General features: G+C 42.2%; 1 protein-coding gene across 4 annotated transcripts in view; it reads right to left on the reverse strand.

The window, feature by feature from the left end:
* The window catches only part of LOC112231353 (transmembrane protein 164), a 37,580-nt gene that overhangs the window by 8,182 nt on the left and 5,572 nt on the right, over positions 1–23,826 (reverse strand). For 3 of the 4 annotated variants that reach the window (XM_024398072.2, XM_024398073.2, XM_024398074.2), the window contains 2 exons: positions 9,445–9,494; positions 4,605–4,671 (listed from right to left, as the gene is read on the reverse strand). In XM_024398072.2, coding sequence (XP_024253840.1) covers positions 4,605–4,671; positions 9,445–9,494 — 117 coding nt within the window. Of the gene's footprint in view, positions 1–4,604; positions 4,672–9,444; positions 9,495–12,914; positions 13,313–23,826 lie in introns of those variants that run through there. The other variant, XM_024398075.2, reaches the window with a different exon arrangement.

Consider the following 23,826-nt stretch of genomic DNA (forward strand, 5'->3'; position numbering starts at 1 on the left):
CCTCACCATGTAGCACAGATTTACCAAACTCAGTCCTGGTGACCTCATGGGGTGCACGTTTTGGTTCAGCTGTGTAGTGTTAGGGCAAAAACCAAAACGTGCACCCCATGAGGTCACCAGGACCGAGTTTGGAATATAGCTTTACAAGACATACTCCAGCTGGACATGTGGCTCCTCCCCAGGACAGAGCACACTCGTCCCTACACACCAAATCAAATCAAATTGTATTTGTCACACATGGTTAGCAGATGTTAATGTGAGTGTAACCCCCCAGGTTTGTGCCAGCATCAAGGACAAGACATGGTTCATCTTCCCTCTCTATGATAAAGGAATTGATATTGACTGTTCAAACAATAAAAATACTGGGAATTTGAGATGTGTGAAATGAATCTATGCTCCACTGACACCTCCCTTTGGTTAAATCCTGGCAAGGATCTATCATACATGGGATGACAAAAGGCCACTAAAATATGCAGTTGTCACACAATGCCACAGATGTCTCAAGTTGAGGGAGCGTGCAATTGGCATTTGACTGCAGTAATGTCCATTAGAGCATTTGCCAGATAATTGAATGTTCATTTCAATACCATAAGCCACCTCCAACGTCATTTTAAAGAATATGGCAGTATGTCCAAACGGCCTCATGACCGCAGACCACATGTATGCAACTCCAGCCCAGGACCACCACATCCGGCTTCTTCACCTGCGGGATCGTCAGATCATTCACCCAGACAGCTGATGAAACTGTGGGTTTGCACAATCGAATAATTTCTTTACAAACTGTCAAAAAACATCAGGGAAACTCATCTTGCATGCTTCCTCACCCGGGTATTGACCTGACTGCAGTTCGGCATCATAACCAACTTCAGTGGGCAAATGCTCACCTTAGATGGCAACTGGCATGCTGGAGAAGTGTGATCTTCACGGATGAATCCCAGTTTCAACTGTACCGGGCAGATAGCAGACAGTGTGTACGGCGTCGTGTGGGCAAGCGGTTTGCAGATGTCAACGTTGTGAACAGAGTGCCCCATGGTGGCAGTGGGGTTATGGTATGGGCAGGCATAAGCTACAGACAACAAACACAATTGCATTTTGAATGCACAGAGATACTGTGATGAGATCCTGAGGCCCATTGTTGTGCCATTTATCTGCTGCAATCACCTCATGTTTCAGCATGATAATGCACAGCCCCATGTCACAAGGATCTGTACACAATTCCTGGAAACTGAAAATGTCTGTTCTTCCATGGCCTGCAAACTCACCAGACATGTCACCCATTGAGCATGTTTGCGATGCTCTGGATTAGAGGTCGACCGATTATGATTTTTCAACGCCGATACCGATTATTGGAGGACCAAAAAGGCCAAAACCGATTAAATCGGCCGATTTAAAAAATATATATTTTTTTTAAACATTTGTAATAATGACAATTACAACAATACTGAATGAACACTTATTTTAACTTAATATAATACATCAATTTAGCCTCAAGTAAATAATGAAACATGTTCAATTTGGTTTAAATAATGCAAAAACAAAGTGTTGGAGAAGAAAGTAAAAGTGCAATATGTGCTATGTAAGAAAGCTAATGTTTAAGTTCCTTGCTCAGAACATTTATTTTTTAACCTTTTATTTAACTAGGCAAGTCGGTTGAGAACAAATTCTTATTTTCAATGATGGCCTAACATGAGAACATATGAAAGCTGGTTGTTCCTTTTAACATGAGTCTTCAATATTCCCAGGTAAGAAGTGTTAGGTTGTAGTTATTATAGGAATTATAGTTCCCTCTATACCATTTGTATTTCATTAACCTTTGACTATTGGATGTTCTTATAGGCACTTTAGTATTGCCAGTGTAACAGTATAGCTTCCGTCCCTCTCCTCGCTCCTCCCTGGCCTCGAACCAGCAACACAGCGACAACAGCCACCATCGAAGCAGCGTTACCCATGCAGAGCAAGGGGAACAACTACTAGAAGGCTCAGAGCAAGGGGAACAACTACTAGAAGGCTCAGAGCGAGTGACGTTTGAAACACTATTAGCGCGCTCTAACTAGCTAGCCATTTCACTTCGGTTACACCAGCCTCATCTCGGGAGTTGATAGGCTTGAAGTCATAAACAGCGCAATGCTTGACACACAACAAAGAGCTGCTAGCAAAACGCACAAAAGTGCTGTTTGAATGAATGTTTACGCGCCTGCTTTTGCCTATCAACGCTCAGTCAGATACTTGTATGCTTAGTCAGATTATATGCAACGCAGGACACGCTAGATATCTAGTAATATCATCAACCATGTGTAGTTAACAAGTGATTATGATTGATTGTTTTTTATAAGATAAGTTTAATGCTAGCTAGCAACTTACCTTGGCTTACTGCATTCACGTAACAGGCAGTCTCCTTGTGGAGTGCAATGAAAGAGAGGCAGGTCGTTATTGCGTTGGACTTGTTCACTGTAAGGTTGCAAGATTGGATCCCCCGAGCTGACAAGGTGAAAATCTGTCGTTCTGCCCCTGAACAAGGCAGTTGGGCGGCAGGGTAGCCTAGTGGTTAGAGCATTCGACTAGTAACCGGAAGGTTGCAAGTTCAAACCCCCGAGCTGACAAGGTACAAATCTGTCGTTCTGCCCCTGAACAGGCAGTTAACCCACTGTTCCTAGGCCGTCATTGAAAATAAGAATGTGTTCTTAACTGACTTGCCTACTTAAATAAAAGGTATAAAAACAATGACAAAAAATGTAAATTATTATTATTATTTTTTTTTAAATCGGCAAATCGACGCCCAAAAATAACGATTTCCAATTGTTATGAAAACTTGAAATTGGCCCTAATTAAATCGGTCGACCTCTACTCTGGATTGATGCGTACGACAGCGTGTTCCAGTTCCCGCCAATATCCAGCAACTTTGCACAGCCATTGAAGAGGAGTTGGGCAATATTCCACAGGCCACAATCAACAGCCTGATCAACTCTATGTGAAAGAGATGTGTCACGCTGCATGAGACAAATGGTGATAGACTTTTTTTTTAAACCCACGCCTCTACTTTTTAGGTATCTGTGACCAACAGTTGCATGTCTGTATCCCAGTCATGTGAAATCCACAGACTAGGGCCTAATGAATTTATTTCAATTGACCGATTTCCTTATATGAAGTGTAACTCAGTAAAATCTTAGAAATTGTTGGATGTTGCGTTTATATTTTTGTTCAGTGTATATACAGGGTCAGTGCAAGTACCACATTTACACAGTGTGCTGTACTGTAGTAGTTGAGGTACATTCTGAAACTTATGTAATGTTGCACTCTCCTGAACAGCCCCAGGTACATCCTGAAACATGATATTACACACTGCCCACGAGCAGGTGCCATTGACACATGAATGGATGTCTGTTGCATGTGCATGAGACACAATGACTTAACACTAAAACAGAGAAAGTCTATAGCCTAGAGAACATGCCCCACATGGGATAGAACCAAGAGACTGAACTCTTATAACCATCTGACCTGTGGTATTCAAAAGCGGAGTTGTTGACCCATAGCATACAGTAAAAGTGCACTTCCACATCAGATCATCAGACCTACAGGATGTGATCACAACACCTCTAATTCCCAGAGGTATGTAGGGGGATTGGAACAAAAGCAATAAGGTAGAAGTCTAGAGGAAGCCAAAAGAATCCTCACATACAATGTTGTCAGAGTCATTTCAGGGGCTGGGCCAGACTCAGCATTGAATTGAGTATTGTTCTTTTTTGAACAAGAGAAACTGAAGTGCTTTTGAGTCATTGATGGATGAATGTTTGGGAAGGTGGTAATGAAATGTGGAAAGGGCCGAACAGGCCTAATTGAATTTGGGCTTGGTTTCCATGGCTGAGATGTGATTAGTAGCAAGAGAGACATGATTCAAGAGCAGGGAGCAGAGCTACTCTTGAGGAAAAGGGAAATGCAGCAAAAAGAACAGCCTGAGGACAGAGAGAAAAAGAGCAAGTGGGGGTTGTGACAGGGCAGCTTCACAGTTATTCTGTCAGCAGCAGCCAAGCACAGCTACTGTAGGGCTCTGCTTTTGCTGTTTCACATTCAATTACTGAGTGCGGAAGGCTCAGAAAAAGAGTATCTTCTCCCCGATCCTATTCTGTGACCACGTCACCATGGTTACATTGGATTGAGAGAAGTTGATATTTTCCGAGATGCATTACACATCTGCTATTGTCAACTAGAGACGGTTACATTGACTTACAGAAGAACATCTCATCAAGTCCCTGAGAACAGTTGGACGTCATCGCTGTGTTCATCTTCTGCACAAAGGACAGTTATGTTGCTTTCCCACAAGGCTAGGAGATGCAACCTTGGGGTTTTTCTATGTCCTGATACTGTATTTTTCAAACAAACATGGTATTTCAGCTTCCTGATAAAGTTGTATTTATTTGAAAAATACTTTTTAACCATAAGCAATGCAAGATGGGTTTTTCTGTGTTTCACATACTAGGCCAAAATTTGTATTTGATATGCATAATGAAATATGATCTTTGAAACTATGAAAGAGTGGAAGTCTAATTGTGAGTGACTGCAGTGCTCGCTAATACAGTGAATTTAACAGATAGGTGATGGTTTCTTACCAGCCTAGTGTTGACCACAGGGAAGACAAGGGCCAGTAGGGCACCATTCAGCATATGGACTTGAAGCCTGCAGACAGAGAGTACACGTCACACACTTAACGCCATAATCAACAAAACCAAATAAGCGTTTGCTTAAGATTCTGCAAGCCAAACGCATCATATACCATATGATACCAACCAGCACCTGTCAAAGTGCTAGGCTAGTATGGAAACGTGCTACACTTGGACCGGTGGTTTAATGCAATGAACTTGGGCATCCGCAGATGATAATTTCGGTAGATTCATCGTTTGTGTATCTCATATACTAGTATATATATCCTAATTTTGTAGTATACCCAACATCTGGTTGTTGATCATCTTCAGCATGGCCCATGTGACATAATCCTGTAGCTTTTGCATTACATCTCATTTCCTTCCCTCAGGGAACCCAGATTAGTCTTCATATCCTTTTCAGTCATTTTGTTTCTATGCAGACTAGTTCAGCTACATTTCAATTCTCCTATGACTGCATGGCAGAAGGACAAGGCAAGGTCCTGATTGGAACAGGGAGGGTTTGGAGGCCAGCATGGCTGTGGTCCAGCTCCAACCCTCCTGATTAAGTAGAGGACAGAGAACAGGGCCCAGGTGTTCTGTACTGACCCCCACCTTAGGGTTCCTCCCTCTGCTATAAGACCCTACCCACATAATTAGAGGCTGACAGGCATGTCTGCAATTTGGGAGTGATTGGTGCTGTGATACAGATCCTAGTTGGAGTCTCAATGACTTTGAGTGATGTTTGTTATCTACACCTAATGGCTCTGCTCTTTTCTCTATGGGGATCCTTTAGGGATGGAACAATTCACCAATACGCATCGGTCCACAAATAAATGTTTAAGATACAAGTGCATCGATTCACGGACCGCAAACCCGACCCAAATGTAGCATGCGTTGGTCAGAAAATCTATTCAAATGTTATGAATAGGCAGTTCACCCATATATATATATATATATATATATATACTGCTCAAAAAAATAAAGGGAACACAAAAATAACACATCCTGGATCTGAATGAATGAAATATTCTTATTAAATACTTTTTTTCTTTACATAGTTGAATGTGCTGACAACAAAATCACACAAAAATTATCAATGGAAATCAAATTTATCAACCCATGGAGGTTTGGATTTGGAGTGACACTCAAAATTAAAGTGGAAAACCACACTACAGGCTGATCCAACTTTGATGTAAGGTCCTTAAAACAAGTTAAAATGAGGCTCAGTAGTGTGTGTGGCCTCCACGTGCCAGTATGACCTCCCTACAACGCCTGGGCATGCTCCTGGTGAGGTGGCGGATGGTCTCCTGAGGGATCTCCTCCCAGACCTGGACTAAAGCATCCGCCAACTCCTGGACAATCTGTGGTGCAATGGAGTGGATGGAGCGAGACATGATGTCCCAGATGTGCTCAATTGGATTCAGGTCTGGGGAACGGGCGGGCCAGTCCATAGCATCAATGCCTTCCTCTTGCAGGAACTGCTGACACACTCCAGCCACATGAGGTCTAGCATTGTCTTGCATTAGGAGGAACCCAGGGCCAATCGCACCAGCATATGGTCTCACAAGGGGTCTGAGGATCTCATCTCGGTACCTAATGGCAGTCAGGCTACATCTGGCGAGCACATGGAGGGATGTGCGGCCCCCCAAAGAAATGCTACCCCACACCATGACTGACCCACCGCCAAACCGGTCATGCCGGAGGATGTTGCAGGCAGCAGAACGTTCTCCACGGCGTTTCCAGACTCTGTCACGTCTGTCACGTGCTTAGTGTGAACCTGCTTTCATCTGTGGAGAGCACAGGGCGCCAGTGGCGAATTTGCCAATCTTGGTGTTCTCTGGCAAATGCCAAATGTCCTGCACGGTGTTGGGTGGAGGTAGCGGTCCTGCTGCTGGGTTGTTGCCCTACTACGGCCTCCTCCACGTCTCCTGATGTACTGGCCTGCCTCCTGGTAGTGCCTCCATGCTCTGGACACTACACTGACAGACACAGCAAACCTTCTTGCCACAGCTCGCATTGATGTTCCATCCTGGATGAGCTGCACTACCTGAGCCACTTGTGTGGGTTGTAGACTCCGTCTCATGCTACCACTAGAGTGAAAGCACTGCCAGCATTCAAAAGTGACCAAAACATCAGCCAGGAAGCATAGGAACTGAGAAGTGGTCTGTGGTCGCCACCTGCAGAACCACTCCTTTATTGGGGGTGTCTTGCTAATTGCCTAATTTCCACCTGTATTGTCTATTCCATTTGCACAACAGCATGTGAAATTTATTGTCAATCAGTGTTGCTTCCGAAGTGGACAGTTTGATTTCACAGAAGTGTGATTGACTTGGAGTTACATTGTGTTGTTTAAACACACACACACACACACACACACACATTGAGCTTTAATTAAGCGCAATGTTCGAGGAAACAAGACAATGACTCAAAAAGGAAGCCAGAGATCAAGATAACCAGAAGGGGAAAAAAACTTAACTTGACGAGCGTCCTCCCGCTCCTACTGGCATTCGCAGACTGCCGTTACTCTCCTGAAGTTGCCAGTAATAGGTTGCCGACTCCTCATGTAGCCTTTCTCATGTGGAATGCCAATTTATTTGACTATTTCTACTGATCTGCATGCCAGTTATGGTTATCATATGCACATTTTTGTGGAACAGTTTCATTTAATTTATATTAAAGTCTTTGTGTCTCAAAATAATTGGTCTGTTAATCAAAATACTATCCAAATCTAAAATCAAAATAATACAAACTTAAAAAGTAACTTCAATTGCCATTGCAAACTATGTTAAAAAATTGCCTATAAAGCCAACAAATAAAAACATTGCTGCCTACAGGTAGAAAATATCCTGATAAAAATAAATATCCTAGGAATCACATTGGAACATTGTATCAACTATTAACTTTGGTCCAGCCCGAAGTGTGCTATCAAATTTGCAAAATTGTATAATATATTTTGGGCCCTCAGTTTCCTGCACCAGTGAGCTCGGGACAGACACAGCTGTAGGCCAATTGCTCAAGGGATAAGAAGTAATCAGGAAGGCATATTTTATGATGTTTCCACTGGATCAGAGCATGATATTTTTCACTTTCACGCTGAGCGGTTATGGAAAGGGAGAAAGCTGGAAAGATTTTTCAAATACATTGAGGAACTATTGTCATTCTCAAAGGATGTAAAAACAGCTTGCTGTTTGAGGTGAAGAAAACATTACTTTGAGAAGCTCCACAGCTCATTAGTGGTGGTGCGTTAAGCCAATCAGAAACACTATCAGATCCCCAAATGGGCACATTTATATGCCTACATTTGCACGCTGACACGTTCGCCAGGTGTACGTTTCCTCCGACACATTGGTGCGGCTGCCTTCCTGGTTAAGTGGGAATTGTGTCAAGAAGCAGTGCGGCTTGGTTGGGTTGTGTTTCGGAGGACGCACGGCTCTTGAACTTCGCCTCTCCCGAGTCCGTACGGGAGTTACAGCAATGAGACAAGACTAACTACCAATTGGATACCAAGAAATTGGGAAGAAAAAAGGGCAACAAAAAAAATTGGGGGAAAAAAGAGGGACTCCCAAGTATACAGACTACACTGTTTGACTTCAGTCTTGTTGTGCCACACGTGTCCATTGTTTCTGAAGCTGTGTTGTACTATAGCAGATTTTTCCAAAATGAGCTTCAATAATGATAGTCCACTTGTTTTTGAATGACTGTACTAACAAAAACTCTTGTGGGATGTTGGCAATATCACACACCTCGGCTGTGATTATGAAATGTCCTGAGAAGGAACCTCAGCCTGACCGACAGTTGATGGAACTAAATTTGCATGGCATTGGTTTGAAATGTCATGCTCTGGTGTGGTGAAATGTGCATGGTAGTCATATATCAACAGCATAGTCAACTGTTGCTTGTGACATTCTAAAACCACAATGTTCTTTTCACTTTCGTGGCATTGGACAAGTGGGGACATTTTGCCACTCCCTATAAGGAAAAAGGCGATTTTAGGGTTAGGGAAAATAGGCTTTTGAAGGGGAATAAATGTTTTGGTCCCCACAAGGATAGTAAAACTTGTGTGTGTGTAATTAATGTTTGTGCATGTACTATGTAGGCACCTGAGCTGAGCCACAGGGGAGACTAGGCATCTACCACCCCACTGTCAGATCAGGGGGGGGGGGGGCAGTGTTGCCTGTTTTTTGTCCACCCCACCTTGGTTCTGAAATTACCATCCCCCACTAACTTGTCATTTTAGCATATTACGTTTTTGAGCTAGTAATTTATATTTATTTAATATTTATTGTTTACAAATTAAAATGGGCATTAACAGATTTGTGGAACCATGAAGCCAGTGTCCAGTCAGTCTCATTGGATCTCCCTCCTCGTCTCTCGAGTGTAGCCTAATGCATGCAACCAGCTAGAGCAACTTCACAAGGAAGAGAACCGATTCAACAGATTGTGGTAAACCCTCAGAATTCCCCTCAGCTTCACATATTGTACATGCAGTTCCTGGTTAAGTTCAGTGTCCTATTGTGTTGGGACTCAGTCATAAGATGAGCACTGAGGTGTTGACAGGGTGATGGTCTATTTTAAGAAGAACTTTGACAGTCAGTTGAAGTAATGCCTGGGAAACTCCAGTCACTGGCTAGTCTGCGTTCTCACATAGCTAACTCAGCATGACACCTTAATACATGGGGTGGTCAGGAGGATAGAATGGGTGGGTACTTGGGGTGAGGGTGGTTGGATACGTATTTGAGGGTGGTGGCTTGTTGAGGTGGGGTTGGGATTTCATGGCAGTGAGAGTGTGTAGAATGGAGGTACTCACCTAAAGAGGACCATGGCTGTTTTACATGGCGGACAGGCCAGCAAGAAGATCTGTGGAAAAAGATGAAAGAACACTGATAAAAAATAAATATGCTACTGATATATTCAACTCCAAGTCGGGTCCTTTACGGATACTGGGTCGGCCGTGGTGCTACACGAGATACTGGGTCGGCCGTGGTGCTACACGAGATACTGGGTCGGCCGTGGTGCTACACGAGATACTGGGTCGTGGTGCACGAGATACTGGGTGCCGTGGTGCACGAGATACTGGGTCGGCCGTGGTGCTACACGAGATACTGGGTCGGCCGTGGTGCTACACGAGATACTGGGTCGGCCGTGGTGCTACACGAGATACTGGGTCGGCCGTGTGCTGCTGGGTCGGCCGTGGTGCACGAGATACTGGGTCGGCCGTGGTGCTACACGAGATACTGGGTCGGCCGTGGTGCTACACGAGATACTGGGTCGGCCGTGGTGCTACACGAGATACTGGGTCGGCCGTGGTGCATGGTGCTACACGAGATACTGGGTCGGCCGTGGTGCTACACGAGATACTGGGTCGGCCGTGGTGCTACACGAGATACTGGGTCGGCCGTGGTGCTACACGAGATACTGGGTCGCCCATGGTGCTTCCTCGAGTTGTTGTAAAAGCTGCATCCTAAAAAGGTCATAGAATGTACATAGGTTTTTAGTGCCAGCCAACACCAACAGGTTATATAAATCCGACTGACCAATATTATACTGAACAAAAATAAATACAAGCAACAATTTCAAAGATTGTACTGAGTTAAGGAAATCAGTCAATTGAAATAAATTCATTAGGCCCTAAATCTAGAGATTTCACATGACTGGACAGGGGTGCAGCCATGGGAGGGCCTTGCGCATAGGCCCAGCCAATCAGAATTGGTTTTTCTGTTCAAAAAATGCTTTATTACAAACACAGGCTGTACCTGTTTTAGGTTACAGTTATAACAGTTGCCAAGAAGGCTACGGGGGCTATATGATCATAATGTAAGCCTATCAGAGTGGCCTACCATAAAAAAACTAAATGCATCCCATAATATTTTAACATGGAAATAGCTGTGCTGTCATTCCGCCTACAGTAGCAGCCAATTTGTGGTGTTCAATGTAGACTTTTGGAAAAAATATGCAGAGCTTGACATTAACCTGTTTATCCACTTATCATTCAGATAAGGAGGTGACAAAAATGTGTTGTTTGATACAAGAAACCACTTTACAAAATAAAGTATTATTCCCATACCATTATTACAGAGAATCAGACAAATGATGCTACCCTGTACGTATTGGCTACTAATTTAAGCCCGTCTCAAAATACAACACTGCCCCTATAAAAATACAACAATGCTAGAAATGCACACATTTTGTGCTGTTGTAGGAAGCAACCTCTCCCCCATTGTTGACTAGAAAGGTGTTATAACTGGGCTAATAACTCACTAACACAAACTATGAACAAATGTGCACGTGGCTAAATGCAGCTATCGCTTTGATCTCTAAAAGTACATCTACTCATGAACACTCATGCTGTAAACACAGTCTAGTTCAAAGTGAATGGTCAGATCCATACATGGCAATGGTATATTTGTATATAGGGATACTGCAGCTGATTAGTTATGCCGCACCGGTCTGTAGAGTACGGGCTGAGTCGTCCCTGTCAATGCAATAGACTCCTACTCTGATGCATTCGGCAAGAAAATATCTTGCATAGTTAGCTTTGCATACGAAGTCTTGCATAGTTAGTTTTGGTGTGTTGCATTGAAAGTGGCTAATATGGGCAATTCCCACAGTAGAGGGAAACATTGATAGTGTGAACTAAAAAGGGGAAAAAATAAAGTTGAGTGAAGTTTAATCTCGTGCTTCTCTACGCAGGCTGATAGTTATTCTCCGCGGCAGTCCTGCGTGCCCGCGCACACACGCAGCTTAGAGGGCACATTGCTCCTCAGCACCCTCCCTCAACTTCAGACATCTGTGGCATTGTATTGTCCCCAGCACAAGGTGCATTTGTGTAATGATCATGCTGTTTAAATCAGCTTCTTGTCAGGTGGATGGATTATCTTGGAAAATGAGAAATTCTCACTAACAGGGATGTAAACAAATTTGGGCACAAAAGTTGGGAGAAATAAGCTTTTTGTGCATATGGAAAATTTCTGGGATTTTTATTTTAGCTCATGAAACATGGGAGCAACACTTTACATGTTGCATTTATATTTTTGTTCAGTACATTTAACTCCTTATTTTTGGCACTAAACAGTCTCCATATGTACTTCCATTAACTTTTTCAACCTTCAGAACGAGTCTTGTGAGGCCTGTGGTCGTCCTAGAGCAAAACATGTTTGTGAGAGTTTCCCCTTTGCACAGATCGGGTCATATTAGTGTGCAGCCCAAACTGTTTGGACGCTACAGACAGAAGTTGGCAGATCGGCGGTACCGACTTCAGTTCCAAGACGCTTGTGGGGGTCGTAGAGCAATCACAATAGTTTTTAGGCCAAACCGTTCGGATACTACATATGATTTTGTGAAAGGGATGTCTCATGGCCTTTCACCACAGCTGCAGAAGTGTGACAATGTGATGGATTGAGACGTATCCAATGCAAACAAAAAACATCTCTAGCTTAAACTGACTGATTTTTATGGGATAGTTTTTTTTTTTACTAATTAGATTTCAGCGGGGGTGCCGACATCGACATTAGGGGGTTTAAACACCTAGATTTCTGCGTAATCTCTCAAATTATTAGGACATGTAAACACCTTAAAAGGAAAATTCCTTCAAGGTCCATTGCTGATATAGTCCCAAAATGTCATATGATTTCAAAAGCAGGATTATATAATGCAAAATGCCTCATACTGGCTGTATTTCTGTATTTTTGATGTTATACATCTTAAACTTGATTGCTGACATGCAACATTTTGTGAGACTATACTCTTATCTAAATCATTTGTCAATTAGTCAGGGAAGTTGTTAAAAGATAACTACACATCAGTTCCAGCAGTGTGATCTGCACACATGCTTGCACAAGCAGCTCAAGCCTCCCTCTTTTGCGGGAGGGAAGTGAGTTCGGAAAAACTGAAAGTATGCATTCTCACATACAAAACGTCTCCAAAAAGAACATGGTCGCTGTGATAATGTTTATTTTGATTGCCGATTTTCTACATTCATTGAAGTCCCATCAGGTAGTCTGATTTCAGATGTGTCCATGTAAACAGGATTATGAGGGAAATCTTTCTTCTTGCAAAGCAGGTACACTTTTTAAACTGTTATATTAAATCTGAGTATTCACAATAATCGTATTATTGTGTGCATTTAAACGTACCGAACAATGGATAAAGTGAACACTTACAACCTTCTCAACTGTCATTTACTGTATAAGCTACTAACCTAAAACAGATGACATTTTAAAATGGCAGAAGCTCTGAATGATGGAGCCGAAAGGAAATTAAGTATGAATATTTTATTACCATCAAACCCCTGCAACTTATCCAGAATGCCACAGCCCGCCTGGTGTTCAACCTTCAAGTTTTCCCATGTCACACTGCTCCTCCACACACTCCACTGGCTCCGAGTCAAATCATCACTCACATCCACTACAAGACCATGGTACTTGCCTACGGAGCAGCAAGAGGAACTGCCCCTCCCTACCTTCAGGCTATGCTCAAATCCTACAACCGGACTACTCCGTTCTGGCACCTCTAGTGTCTTGGCCCTCCCACCCCTACGGGAGGGCAGCTCCCGCTCAGCCCAGTCCAAGCTCTTCTCTGTCCTGGCACCTCAATGGTGGAACCAGTAAACTAACTCGCACTTGACTCTTCCCACCCTACTAGCTTTGACTTTGCTGATAGCTACTTTGAGGAAACATGTACTTACTATGACTGAGATGTTGTTGTCCCACCTAGCTATCTTAAAGGGAATCTTTGGGATTTTGGCAAATGAGGCCCTTTATCTACTTCCCCAGAGTCAGATGACTGCACTAACTGTAAGTCCCTCTGGATAAGAGCGTCTGCAACATGACTAAACTGTAAAATTACCAGTTTGCAAATATTTGTTCATTGCACTTGTGTGAGCATGCCTTCGTATCCGTGAGTAGTGTGCTAGACTGCTAGTAGTGTTCTGTTTTGGTGGACATTTTCTCAGCCAGATGTGACATTCTGAATATCTTGGTCTGTCAAGGCCAGAACCCTGTGTTCTCATGCTGCTCACTGCTCTTCCCCTCAAGAAGAATAGACCGCTTTACACACTCATCCTTCTCCAGCCACAGAGCTGCCTGACTGCCTACCCACCTCTCTGCCTAGAGACTCTGCTTGGGTTTTGTAAATGCCTTAACACAAAACAGGAACAAGCATGTCTTGGATGTAAATTAGGGTTTTGCCATACAAATTTGTAGGTTTACTCACTGGTATGGTATCTGACAACAAAGAGTTTTTGGCCAATACATGTAAAGACTGGTGCGTGCTTATTTGCATGTCGACGCAGGTAGCCTAATTGAATATGCAGCACCAAGAGAAGGCCCCATGCTATACCCTGCTGGGTGGGGCTGTGATACTAGAGCAGTGTTTCCCAGGACCAAGGTGGGCAGGCAGGGAGCTTAGTTTTTAGACCTAGCACTATTAAGTGGATTCAAATAATCAAAGTTTGATGAGTTAGTTATTTGAATCCGCTGTGTAGTGCTAGGGGTGAAAAAAACTACATTTCCACCGAGTGTGGGCCCCAGGAACAGGTTTCCTTGTACTAGAGCACTACAGCATTCTACTCTTAGCTTGACTGGGCTATGGCATGCTGAGCCATGTTGTCATCTACTTTTAGTTGTTGTTCAGTGCAGTAGACCCTTATGGAAACCATAGGTGGACCCATCCCCCCCAAAGACCAATTAAAGAAGCATTCATTCTCAGGATAATTGATCTCCAGAGAATGGTTGTTCCCATTCAATCGAACATCCTGAGACATACACCTCTGGAAACCTCCTTCCAAGGGACAACATCTTGAGTTCTATCTAACGAGATAATGACAGGGCAAAGCATTCGTTATGTGTGCATGCTGTGCTTTTGTTCCAGCGAGATGACACAGTGGTGAGTAACAATGGGAAGCCCCCCTCAGAACAGCCTCAATTTGTCGGGGCATGGACTCCACAAGATGCCGAAAGTGTTCCACAGGGACGCTGGCCCATGTTGACTCCAATGCTTCCCAAAGTTCTGTCAAGTTGGCTGGACGTCCTTTGGGTGGTGGACCATTCTTGATACACATAGGAAACCCAGCAGTGTTGCAGTTCTTGACACAAATCGGTGTGCCTGGCACCTACCACCATACCCCATTCAAAGGCACTTACATTTGTTGTCAATCCATGTTTTAATTGTCTCAGCTTAAAATTCATACTTTAACCAGTCTCCTCCCTTTCATCTACACTGACTGAGGTGTATTTAACAAATTACATCAATAAGGGATAGAGTTCACCTGCTCAGTCTGTCATGGAAAGAGAAGTGATCAACTGACCAAGGTAACCCTGTTTGATATTGCCCACAGCCTTGTAGCGCTGACCCCATTTAGTAGACTGATCGATAAGCTGTTGGTCGACCGAAATTAGTCGAGCAGTAGCCAAAAGAAATATAGACATACAGTACAAGTCAAAAGTCTGGACACACCTACAGTGCCTTGGGAAAGTATTCGGCCCCCTTGAACTGTGCGACCTTTTGCCACATTTCAGGCTTCAAACATAAAGATATAAAACTGTATTTTTTTGTGAAGAATCAACAACAAGTGGGACACAATCATGAAGTGGAATGACATTTATTGGATATTGCAAACTTTTTTAACAAATCAAAAACTGAAAAATTGGGCGTGCAAAATTATTCAGCCCCTTTACTTTCAGTGCAGCAAACTCTCTCCAGAAGTTCAGTGAGGATCTCTGAATGATCCAATGTTGACCTAAATGACTAATGATGATAAATACAATCCACCTGTGTGTAATCAAGTCTCCGTATAAATGCACCTGCACTGTGATAGTCTCAGAGGTCCGTTAAAAGCGCAGAGAGCATCATGAAGAACAAGGAACACACCAGGCAGGTCCGAGATACTGTTGTGAAGAAGTTTAAAGCCGGATTTGGATACAAAAAGATTTCCCAAGCTTTAAACATCCCAAGGAGCACTGTGCAAGCGATAATATTGAAATGGAAGGAGTATCAGACCACTGCAAATCTACCAAGACCTGGCCGTCCCTCTAAATTTTCAGCTCATACAAGGAGAAGACTGATCAGAGATGCAGCCAAGAGGCCCATGATCACTCTGGATGAACTGCAGAGATCTACAGCTGAGGTGGGAGACTCTGTCCATAGGACAACAATCAGTCGTATATTGCACAAATCTGGCCTTTATGGAAGAGTGGCAAGAAGAAAGCCATTTCTTAAAGATATCCATAAAAAGTGTTGTTTATAGTTTGCCACAAGCCACCTGGGAGACACACCAAACATGTGGAAGAAGGTGCTCTGGTCAGACGAAACCAAAATTGAACTTTTTGGCAACAATGCAAAACGTTATGTTTGGCGTAAAAGCAACACAGCCCATCACCCTGAACACACCATCCCCACTGTCAAACATGGTGGTGGCAGCATCATGGTTTGGGCCTGCTTTTCTTCAGCAGGGACAGGGAAGATGGTTAAAATTGATGGGAAGATGGATGGAGCCAAATACAGGACCATTCTGGAAGAAAACCTGATGGAGTCTGCAAAAGACCTGAGACTGGGACGGAGATTTGTCTTCCAACAAGACAATGATCCAAAACATAAAGCAAAATCTACAATGGAATGGTTCAAAAATAAACATATCCATGTGTTAGAATGGCCAAGTCAAATTCCAGACCTGAATCCAATCGAGAATCTGTGGAAAGAACTGAAAACTGCTGTTCACAAATGCTCTCCATCCAACCTCACTAAGCTCGAGCTGTTTTGCAAGGAGGAATGGGAAAAAATGTCAGTCTCTCGATGTGCAAAACTGATAGAGACATACCCCAAGCGACTTACAGCTGTAATCGCAGCAAAAGGTGGCGCTACAAAGTATTAATTTAAGGGGGCTGAATAATTTTGCACGCCCAATTTTTCAGTTTTTGATTTGTTAAAAAAGTTTGAAATATCCAATAAATGTCGTTCCACTTCATGATTGTGTCCCACTTGTTGTTGATTCTTCACAAAAAAATACAGTTTTATATCTTTATGTTTGAAGCCTGAAATGTGGCAAAAGGTCGCAAAGTTCAAGGGGGCCGAATACTTTCGCAAGGCACTGTACTTATTCAAGGGTTTTTCTTTATTTTACTATTTTCTATATTGTAGAATAGTGAAGACATCAAGACTATGAAATAACACATATGGAATCATGTAGTAACCAAAAATAGTGTTAAACAAATCAAAATATATTTTAGATTCTTCAAAGCAGCCACCCTTTGCCTTGATGACAGCTTTGCACACTCTTGGCATTCTCTCAACCAGCTTCACCTGGAATGCTTTTCCAACTGTCTTGAAGGAGTTCCCACATATGCTGAGCACTTTTTGGCTGCTTGGCAGAGGGTAGCTACTTTGAAGAATCTCAAATATATGTTGATTTGTTTAACACTTTTTTGGTTACCACATGATACCATGTGTCTTATTTCATGGTTTTGACCTTTTCACTATTAGAAAATAGTAAAAAGAAAGGAAAGAAATTCCACACATTTCCCGACCCCATAGGCCTCTCTGGCACTCCCCAATCACCTCTGCAAGTCTGCATAGCTCACGAGTGGCAGTTAACTAGTGTTCCTACAAGCTTGAACAGTATCACATCAGAATTAGACGAAGTTGTTCCAAATCTAAATGTTTAAGTTTAGGCATTAACTCTGAAATCGTGATCTGTATCTCTTATCGTATTGCACAAGTTGACAACAGGTATTTACTTAAAAAGTAGCTAAAAGAATATTCAAATTAGTGATGCATTTTTGGCTGATACCGATATCCAATATTTTCCTTGTCCCCCCCCCCAAAAAACGATACCAGTAGCCGATATTCAAACTTTTAGCGGTCTTTTAAGCATTCTAATACAGTTAAATAGTGAACACACACACACAGTGGTCTAAGGCACTGCATCTCAGTGAAGAGGAATCACTACAGTCCCTGATTCAAATCCAGGCTGTATCACATCCGCCTGTTTTTTGTTGTTTTTTTAACCTTTATTTAACTAGGCAAGTCAGTTAAGAACAAATTCTTATTTTCAATTACGGCCTAGGAACAGTGGGTTAACTGCCTGTTCAGGGGCAGAACGACAGATTTGTACCTTGTCAGCTCGGGGATTCGAACTTGCAACCTTTCGGTTACTAGTCCAACGCTCTAACCACTAGGCTACCCTGCCGCTACCCTGTGATTGGGAGTCCCATAGGGCGGCGCACAATTGGCCCCGCGTCGTCCGGGTTTGGCCGGGGTTTGCCATGATTGTAAATAAGAATTTGTTGTTAAATGACTTGCCTTGTTAAATAAAAAAGGTTACGCACACACGTGTGAAAAAGTTATTTTGTTGGCATTTACGCATGTCCCCATTACCAGTAAAACATAACCAAACCCATTTATTTCACTTACTTGCTGTGCTGTTTCGCTGTTCATTTGTTCAGTTGTTTCATTCTCAACCAGGATTTCTCATACTATGGAACGCCGTTTGGGTCTTTGCGTGTCAAATAAGCTTGTTGACCAATCATGACCTGAATATGACTGCACGTCACAATTTTACACGTTCATACATTTTTTACGTGGTTATTACACTATCACTCATATTTTATGTCACAATGATTCATCGATACGTATGCTGTGATGCTGGTACTTCTCACGCACCTACAGTGCTGGTCATTTAAAAAAAAAGCTAGCTCGCTCATGGATGCAAACAATGTTCTTCCCCAAAAACATAGCAAAATGACATACTGTTTCAAAAGCTATGGTTAGCTAGCTAACTATAGGGCTAGGTGTCATCTAAAATAGCCCTAATTTATAGGACAGTTCTTAATTGATTAATGGTGATCGGACCAGTCTTTGTGTCCCTAGCCACAATAAGAATTAGCCACAATAGTGGACTTTGTGATTAGCCTTCAAAATAAAAGTATGTCATTGACAGTAATGCAAATGAATACAATTGTAGAATTATGCCATAATTGAATAGATCAGGCTAAACAAGGTTGGAATGTTATATAAAAATCAACAAAAGACAATTTATTAATTTGACAAAAATCTGCAGAAAACACACCGGATGTATAATACTTTAGAATTGCATTTGGGGCATACTTATTTCACTGTACAGCCTTACCTATGGATGGGGATCAATGACATGGGGTATCAGTCTACTCAGTGACACCCAGAGAACATTAGCGTCGTAGCTCTTATTGCGGGACTCTGAAACAACTGAATTGAGCCACATTTATTGTCAACCTGTGTGTATTGAACACTTTTCCCGCAGAAAAACAATACTGTGTGGATGTTTTGGAGTCTCTTGAGGACATTGGGAAAAAATATATCTTGGGTATTGAGTAGACAGATACCCCCATTTGATTGATCCCCAATCCTTAGGTAAAGCTGTACAGTGCAATATGAATGTCAATACACACAATAGGCTGACTGGGGAGGTGATTTCACAGTCACAGTCCCACGACAAGCTAAAACTTCAATATTTGTGTAAAGTCTTCATAGTTGTGTTCTGTGGGTGTCACAGAGTAGACTGATACCCCATTTCATTGCTTCACATTCCAACCTTTTTTAAACATTATCTAGTCTAAATATTTTATGATTCCACCAATTGTAACCTTCTGCATCACTTTCAAAGAGGTCATTTTATTTTGAGGGCAAACCACAAACTCCACTGTTGTGCCTAATCTTTATTGTGGCTAGCTTCACAACACAACCCGGTCCGGTCGAGCCTCACTAGCTAGATGAAGCTAGCTGGCTGCTTATAACGTTAGCTTTGGGCAACAGGGTTAAGTAGCTGGCTAGCCATTTATTTTCATGAACTGAAGTTCAATTTCAATAGGCAAACAACAATACTTTGCAATGATTTAGGAATCCTTGTGTGTAAGAATAATGAAAATGACTGCAGTTCCTACTGGCCATTGTTTTCAGGCTGGTTGTATTGGTGTTATCTAGGTACCAAGCTAAAGCTAGCTACCCCAGAAGTTGCGGTCAAATAAATAATGCTTTATTACCAACGCGGTATTGTAAACACATAGTTCGTGGCCGGTGTGTGCTTGTTTGCAGACTTTTTGTACAGCTATGACAGTGCTACTGATAGTAGTGGTGGCGCTTGGCTTGCACGTGCAAATTCAGAACACACAACATTCTATAATTGAACTGTGTTATTTTACATGTCAAATTAAAAGCTTATTTAGTGCGTCAAAAAGTGTTAGGACTCGTCAAATAGTGTTATTTGACGTGTATCTTCTTTGACACGCAGACCCAAACAGTGTTCCATGGTATGTCATGAAGCTAATAGCTATTACTGTGTAACTCTGGTAGAGCAAAATGTGTACCGGTGCTCGACCAGTAAGCGAAAGCCAACGTCACCCACGACAGAGAACAGTTGATAGCCAAGGTCAATGAATACCATTATCTTGGCGTGAATGGATTTTGCCTTTGAGTTGTCTCACTGAAATTTTCTTACTTACTCTTTCAAATGACTGCTCGACTTGTTGACTGCTCGATCCAGGCAGCATTGTGGGCTAGGTTAGGAATGCTGTGTTGCATGTGTAGTGCAACATTTTACGTGGTGTCATTATGTCATGTACCTATGTTATAAAAGGTATGCACATCAGCTTTGATATCGGTTTTGCACATTGGTTTTAAACTAGACACCGGGCCGATACGGATGTTGTCATTTTTAGCTAATGTCGGCAGATTCCGATATGTTCACCGATATATTGTGCATCCCGAATTCAAATATATTAAACTTAAAATAAATAGTTTCAATGGTATTGGAAAACCATTGTGGCTTTTACCAAAATACTCTGGTATACCAGCCAAGCCTAGTTGTCGTTGTTGCATATTATATAGCAGAGATTCTCAACTCGTGGGTCTCGACCCCGCAGGAGACTTTGAATAGGTCGTGGGTGTTGGAGGAAAAAAATGAAAATAATAGCCGGGGGGGGAAATACTCCTGACTGAACTGAAACAACTAAAACCAGGAAGTGTAGAAATTATAAAGAACCTAAAAAAAAAATTGAAGAAAAATTGTTCCGATTTAAATTCTATCACAGTATTTTTAATATAGAGCTGTTAGCAGAGCTTTTTAGCGGATTTGGTTGATTTTGTGATCTGTTTCTCCCTTGTCAAATAATTGCTACACTTACTATCAATATAGAATTAAAAATAGTTTTCCAGCTTGTATTTTGGCATAAAAATAAATCTGGATGCGAATATTTGCTCAACTGACAACCTGGTGAAATTTGGGTCCCAAAGTGGGACCCACTGTTCTATAGCAAAAGAATCCACTGTTCCTTTCCACGCAAAACCTCCAACTCACTCCACAATAAGTCACAGCAGCTTATCTTTGTCCACAGACTGACCAGACACGAGACATATGCTAATGAGGGGCCACAGCGCAGACCTGTAACTCTAAACCCCTGGTTAACATTCACCAGGATACAAAGAGTTTCCAGAATAGTAAACGGTAAGTGGAATTGGCAGTGAAAGGCATCTCCCAGTAGTCTCTAGGAGGCGGGCAGAACTACGACTACTCCTTATTTACCAGACAAATATTGGTCTAGTGCAAACAAGTCAGATAAACAGTCAAACAGCTGGCAGCCTGTGAAAAGGTGCTTCATAATCAGTCATCAGAGTGACTGATTGCATAGATATGCCTGTTGGTCATTGATACAAGCAGAATTGTACAAATTTAAAAGATTAGACTGCACTCACTTTGCTTGATGTAAATGCTTATTTAAAAAATGTAACACTGGAGGTACAGTGCCTTGCAAAAGTATTCACCCCCACTTATTTTCCACCATATTTTGCAAATAAATTCATTAAAAAATCCTACAATGTGATTTTCTGGATTTTTTTTTCTCATTTTGTCTGTCATAGTTGAAGTGTACCTATGATGAAAATTACAGGCCTCTCGTCTTTTTAAGTGGGAGAACTTGCACAATTGGTGGCTGAGTAAATACTTTTTTTGCCCCACTGTATATACACACACCTGTTCTGAAAGGCCCCAGAGTCTGCAACACCACTAAGCAAGGGGCACCACCAAGCAAGCGGCACTATGAAGACCAGGGAGCTCTCCAAACAGGTCAGGGACAAAGTTATGGAGAAGTACAGATCAGGGTTGGGTTATTTAAAAAATCTGAAACTTTGAACATCCCACGAAGCACCATTAAATCCATTATTTTAAAAAATGGAAGAATATGGCACCACCAGGCAAGGAGGGCATCAACCAGAGGCAACAAAGATAACCCTGAAGGAGCTGCAAAGCTCCACAGCGGAGATTGGAGTGTATGTCCATAGGACTATGGGCCACTTTAAGCCATACACTCCACAGAGCTGGGCTTTACGGAAGAGTGTCCAGCATGGCAGCATCATGCTGTGGGGATGTTTTTCCATCAGCAGGGACTGGGAAACTGGTCAGAATTGAAGGAATGATGGATGGCTCTAAATACAGGGAAATTCTTGAGGGGAAACTGTTTCAGTCTTGCAGAGATTTGAGACTGGGACACCTTCTAGCAGAACAATGACCCTAAGCATACTGCTAAAGCAAGACGGGGAACGTGGTTTACGGGGAAACAGTTCAATGTCTTGACATGCATGCATACATACATACATAACATTACATACACATTAGCACAAATACATTTAAATTCAGTTTCACAATTCCTGACATTTAATCCTAGCAAAAATGTCCTATCTTAGGACAGATAAAATAAAGTGGTGATCCTAAGAATGTGAAATGTCAGAATAGTAAAGAGAATTATTATTTCAGCTTTTATTTATTTCATCACATTCTCTGTGGGTCAGAAGTTAACATACACTCAATTAGTAAATCAAATCAAATTTTATTTGGTAGCATTACCTTTCAATTGTTTAACTTGGGTCAAATGATTCTGGTAGTCTTCCACAAGCATCCCACAATAAGTTGGGTGAATTGTGGCCCATTCTTCCTGACAGAGCTGGTGTAACCAAGTCAGGTTTGTAGGTCTCCTTGCTTGCACACGCTTTTTCAGTTCTGCCCACAAATGTTCTATGGGGTTGAGGTCAGGGCTTAAGTCCTTAAGCCATTTTGCCACAACTTTGGAAGTATGCTTGGGGTCATTGTCCATTTGGAAGACCCATTTGCGACCAAACTTTAACTTTCTGACTGATGTCGCTTCAATATATCCACATAATTTCCCTTCCTCATGCCATCTATTTTGTGAAGTGCACCAGTCCCTCCTGCAGAAAGCACCCCCACAACATGATGTTGCCACCCCCGTGCTTCACGGTTGGGATGGTGTTCTTCAGCTTGCAAGCGTCCCCCTTATTCATCCAAACATAACGATGGTCACAATGGCTAAACAGTTCTATTTTTATTTCATCAGACCAGAGGACATTTCTCCAAATAGTATGATCTTTGTCACCATGTGCAGTTGCAAACCGTAGTCTGGCTTTTTAATGGCGGTTTTGGAGCAGTGGCTTCTTTCTTGCTGATCGCCTCTCAGGTTATGTCGATATAGGACTCGTTTTGCTGTGGATATAGATACCTTTGTACCCATTTCCTACAGCATCTTCACAAGGTCCTTTGCTGTTGTTCTGGGATTGATTTGCACTTTTCGCACCAAAGTACGGTCATCTCTAGGAGACAGAACAAGTCTCCTTCCTGAGCAGTATGACGGCAACTTGTTCCCATGGTGTTTATACTTGTGTACTATTGTTTGTACAGAATGTGGTACCTTCAGGCTTTTGGAAATTGTTCCCAAGGATGAACCAGACTTGTGGAGGTCTACATTTTTTTCTGAGGTCTTGTCTGATTTCTTTTGATTTTCCCATGATGTCAAGCGGAGGCAGAGTTTAAAGGTAGGCCTTTAAATAAATCCACAGGTACACCTCAAATTAGCACATCAGAAGCTTCTAAGGCCATGACATCATTTTCTGGAATTTTCCAAGCTGTTTAAAGGCACAGTCAAGTTAGTGTATGTAAACTTCTGACCCACTGGAATTGTGATACAGTGAATTATAAGTTAAATAAGTTGTCTGTGAACAATTGCTGGAAAAATTACTGGTGTCATGCACAAAGTAGATGTTAACAAACTATAGTTTTGGCAAGTCGGTTAGGACAAGAAATTTGTGGAGTGGTTGAAAAATGAGTTTTAATGACTCCAACCTAAGTGTATGTAAACTTCTGACTTCAACTGTGTAATAT

Source organism: Oncorhynchus tshawytscha, linkage group LG33 (assembly GCF_018296145.1).
Source record: "Oncorhynchus tshawytscha isolate Ot180627B linkage group LG33, Otsh_v2.0, whole genome shotgun sequence".
NCBI classification, from domain to species: Eukaryota; Metazoa; Chordata; class Actinopteri; order Salmoniformes; family Salmonidae; genus Oncorhynchus; species Oncorhynchus tshawytscha.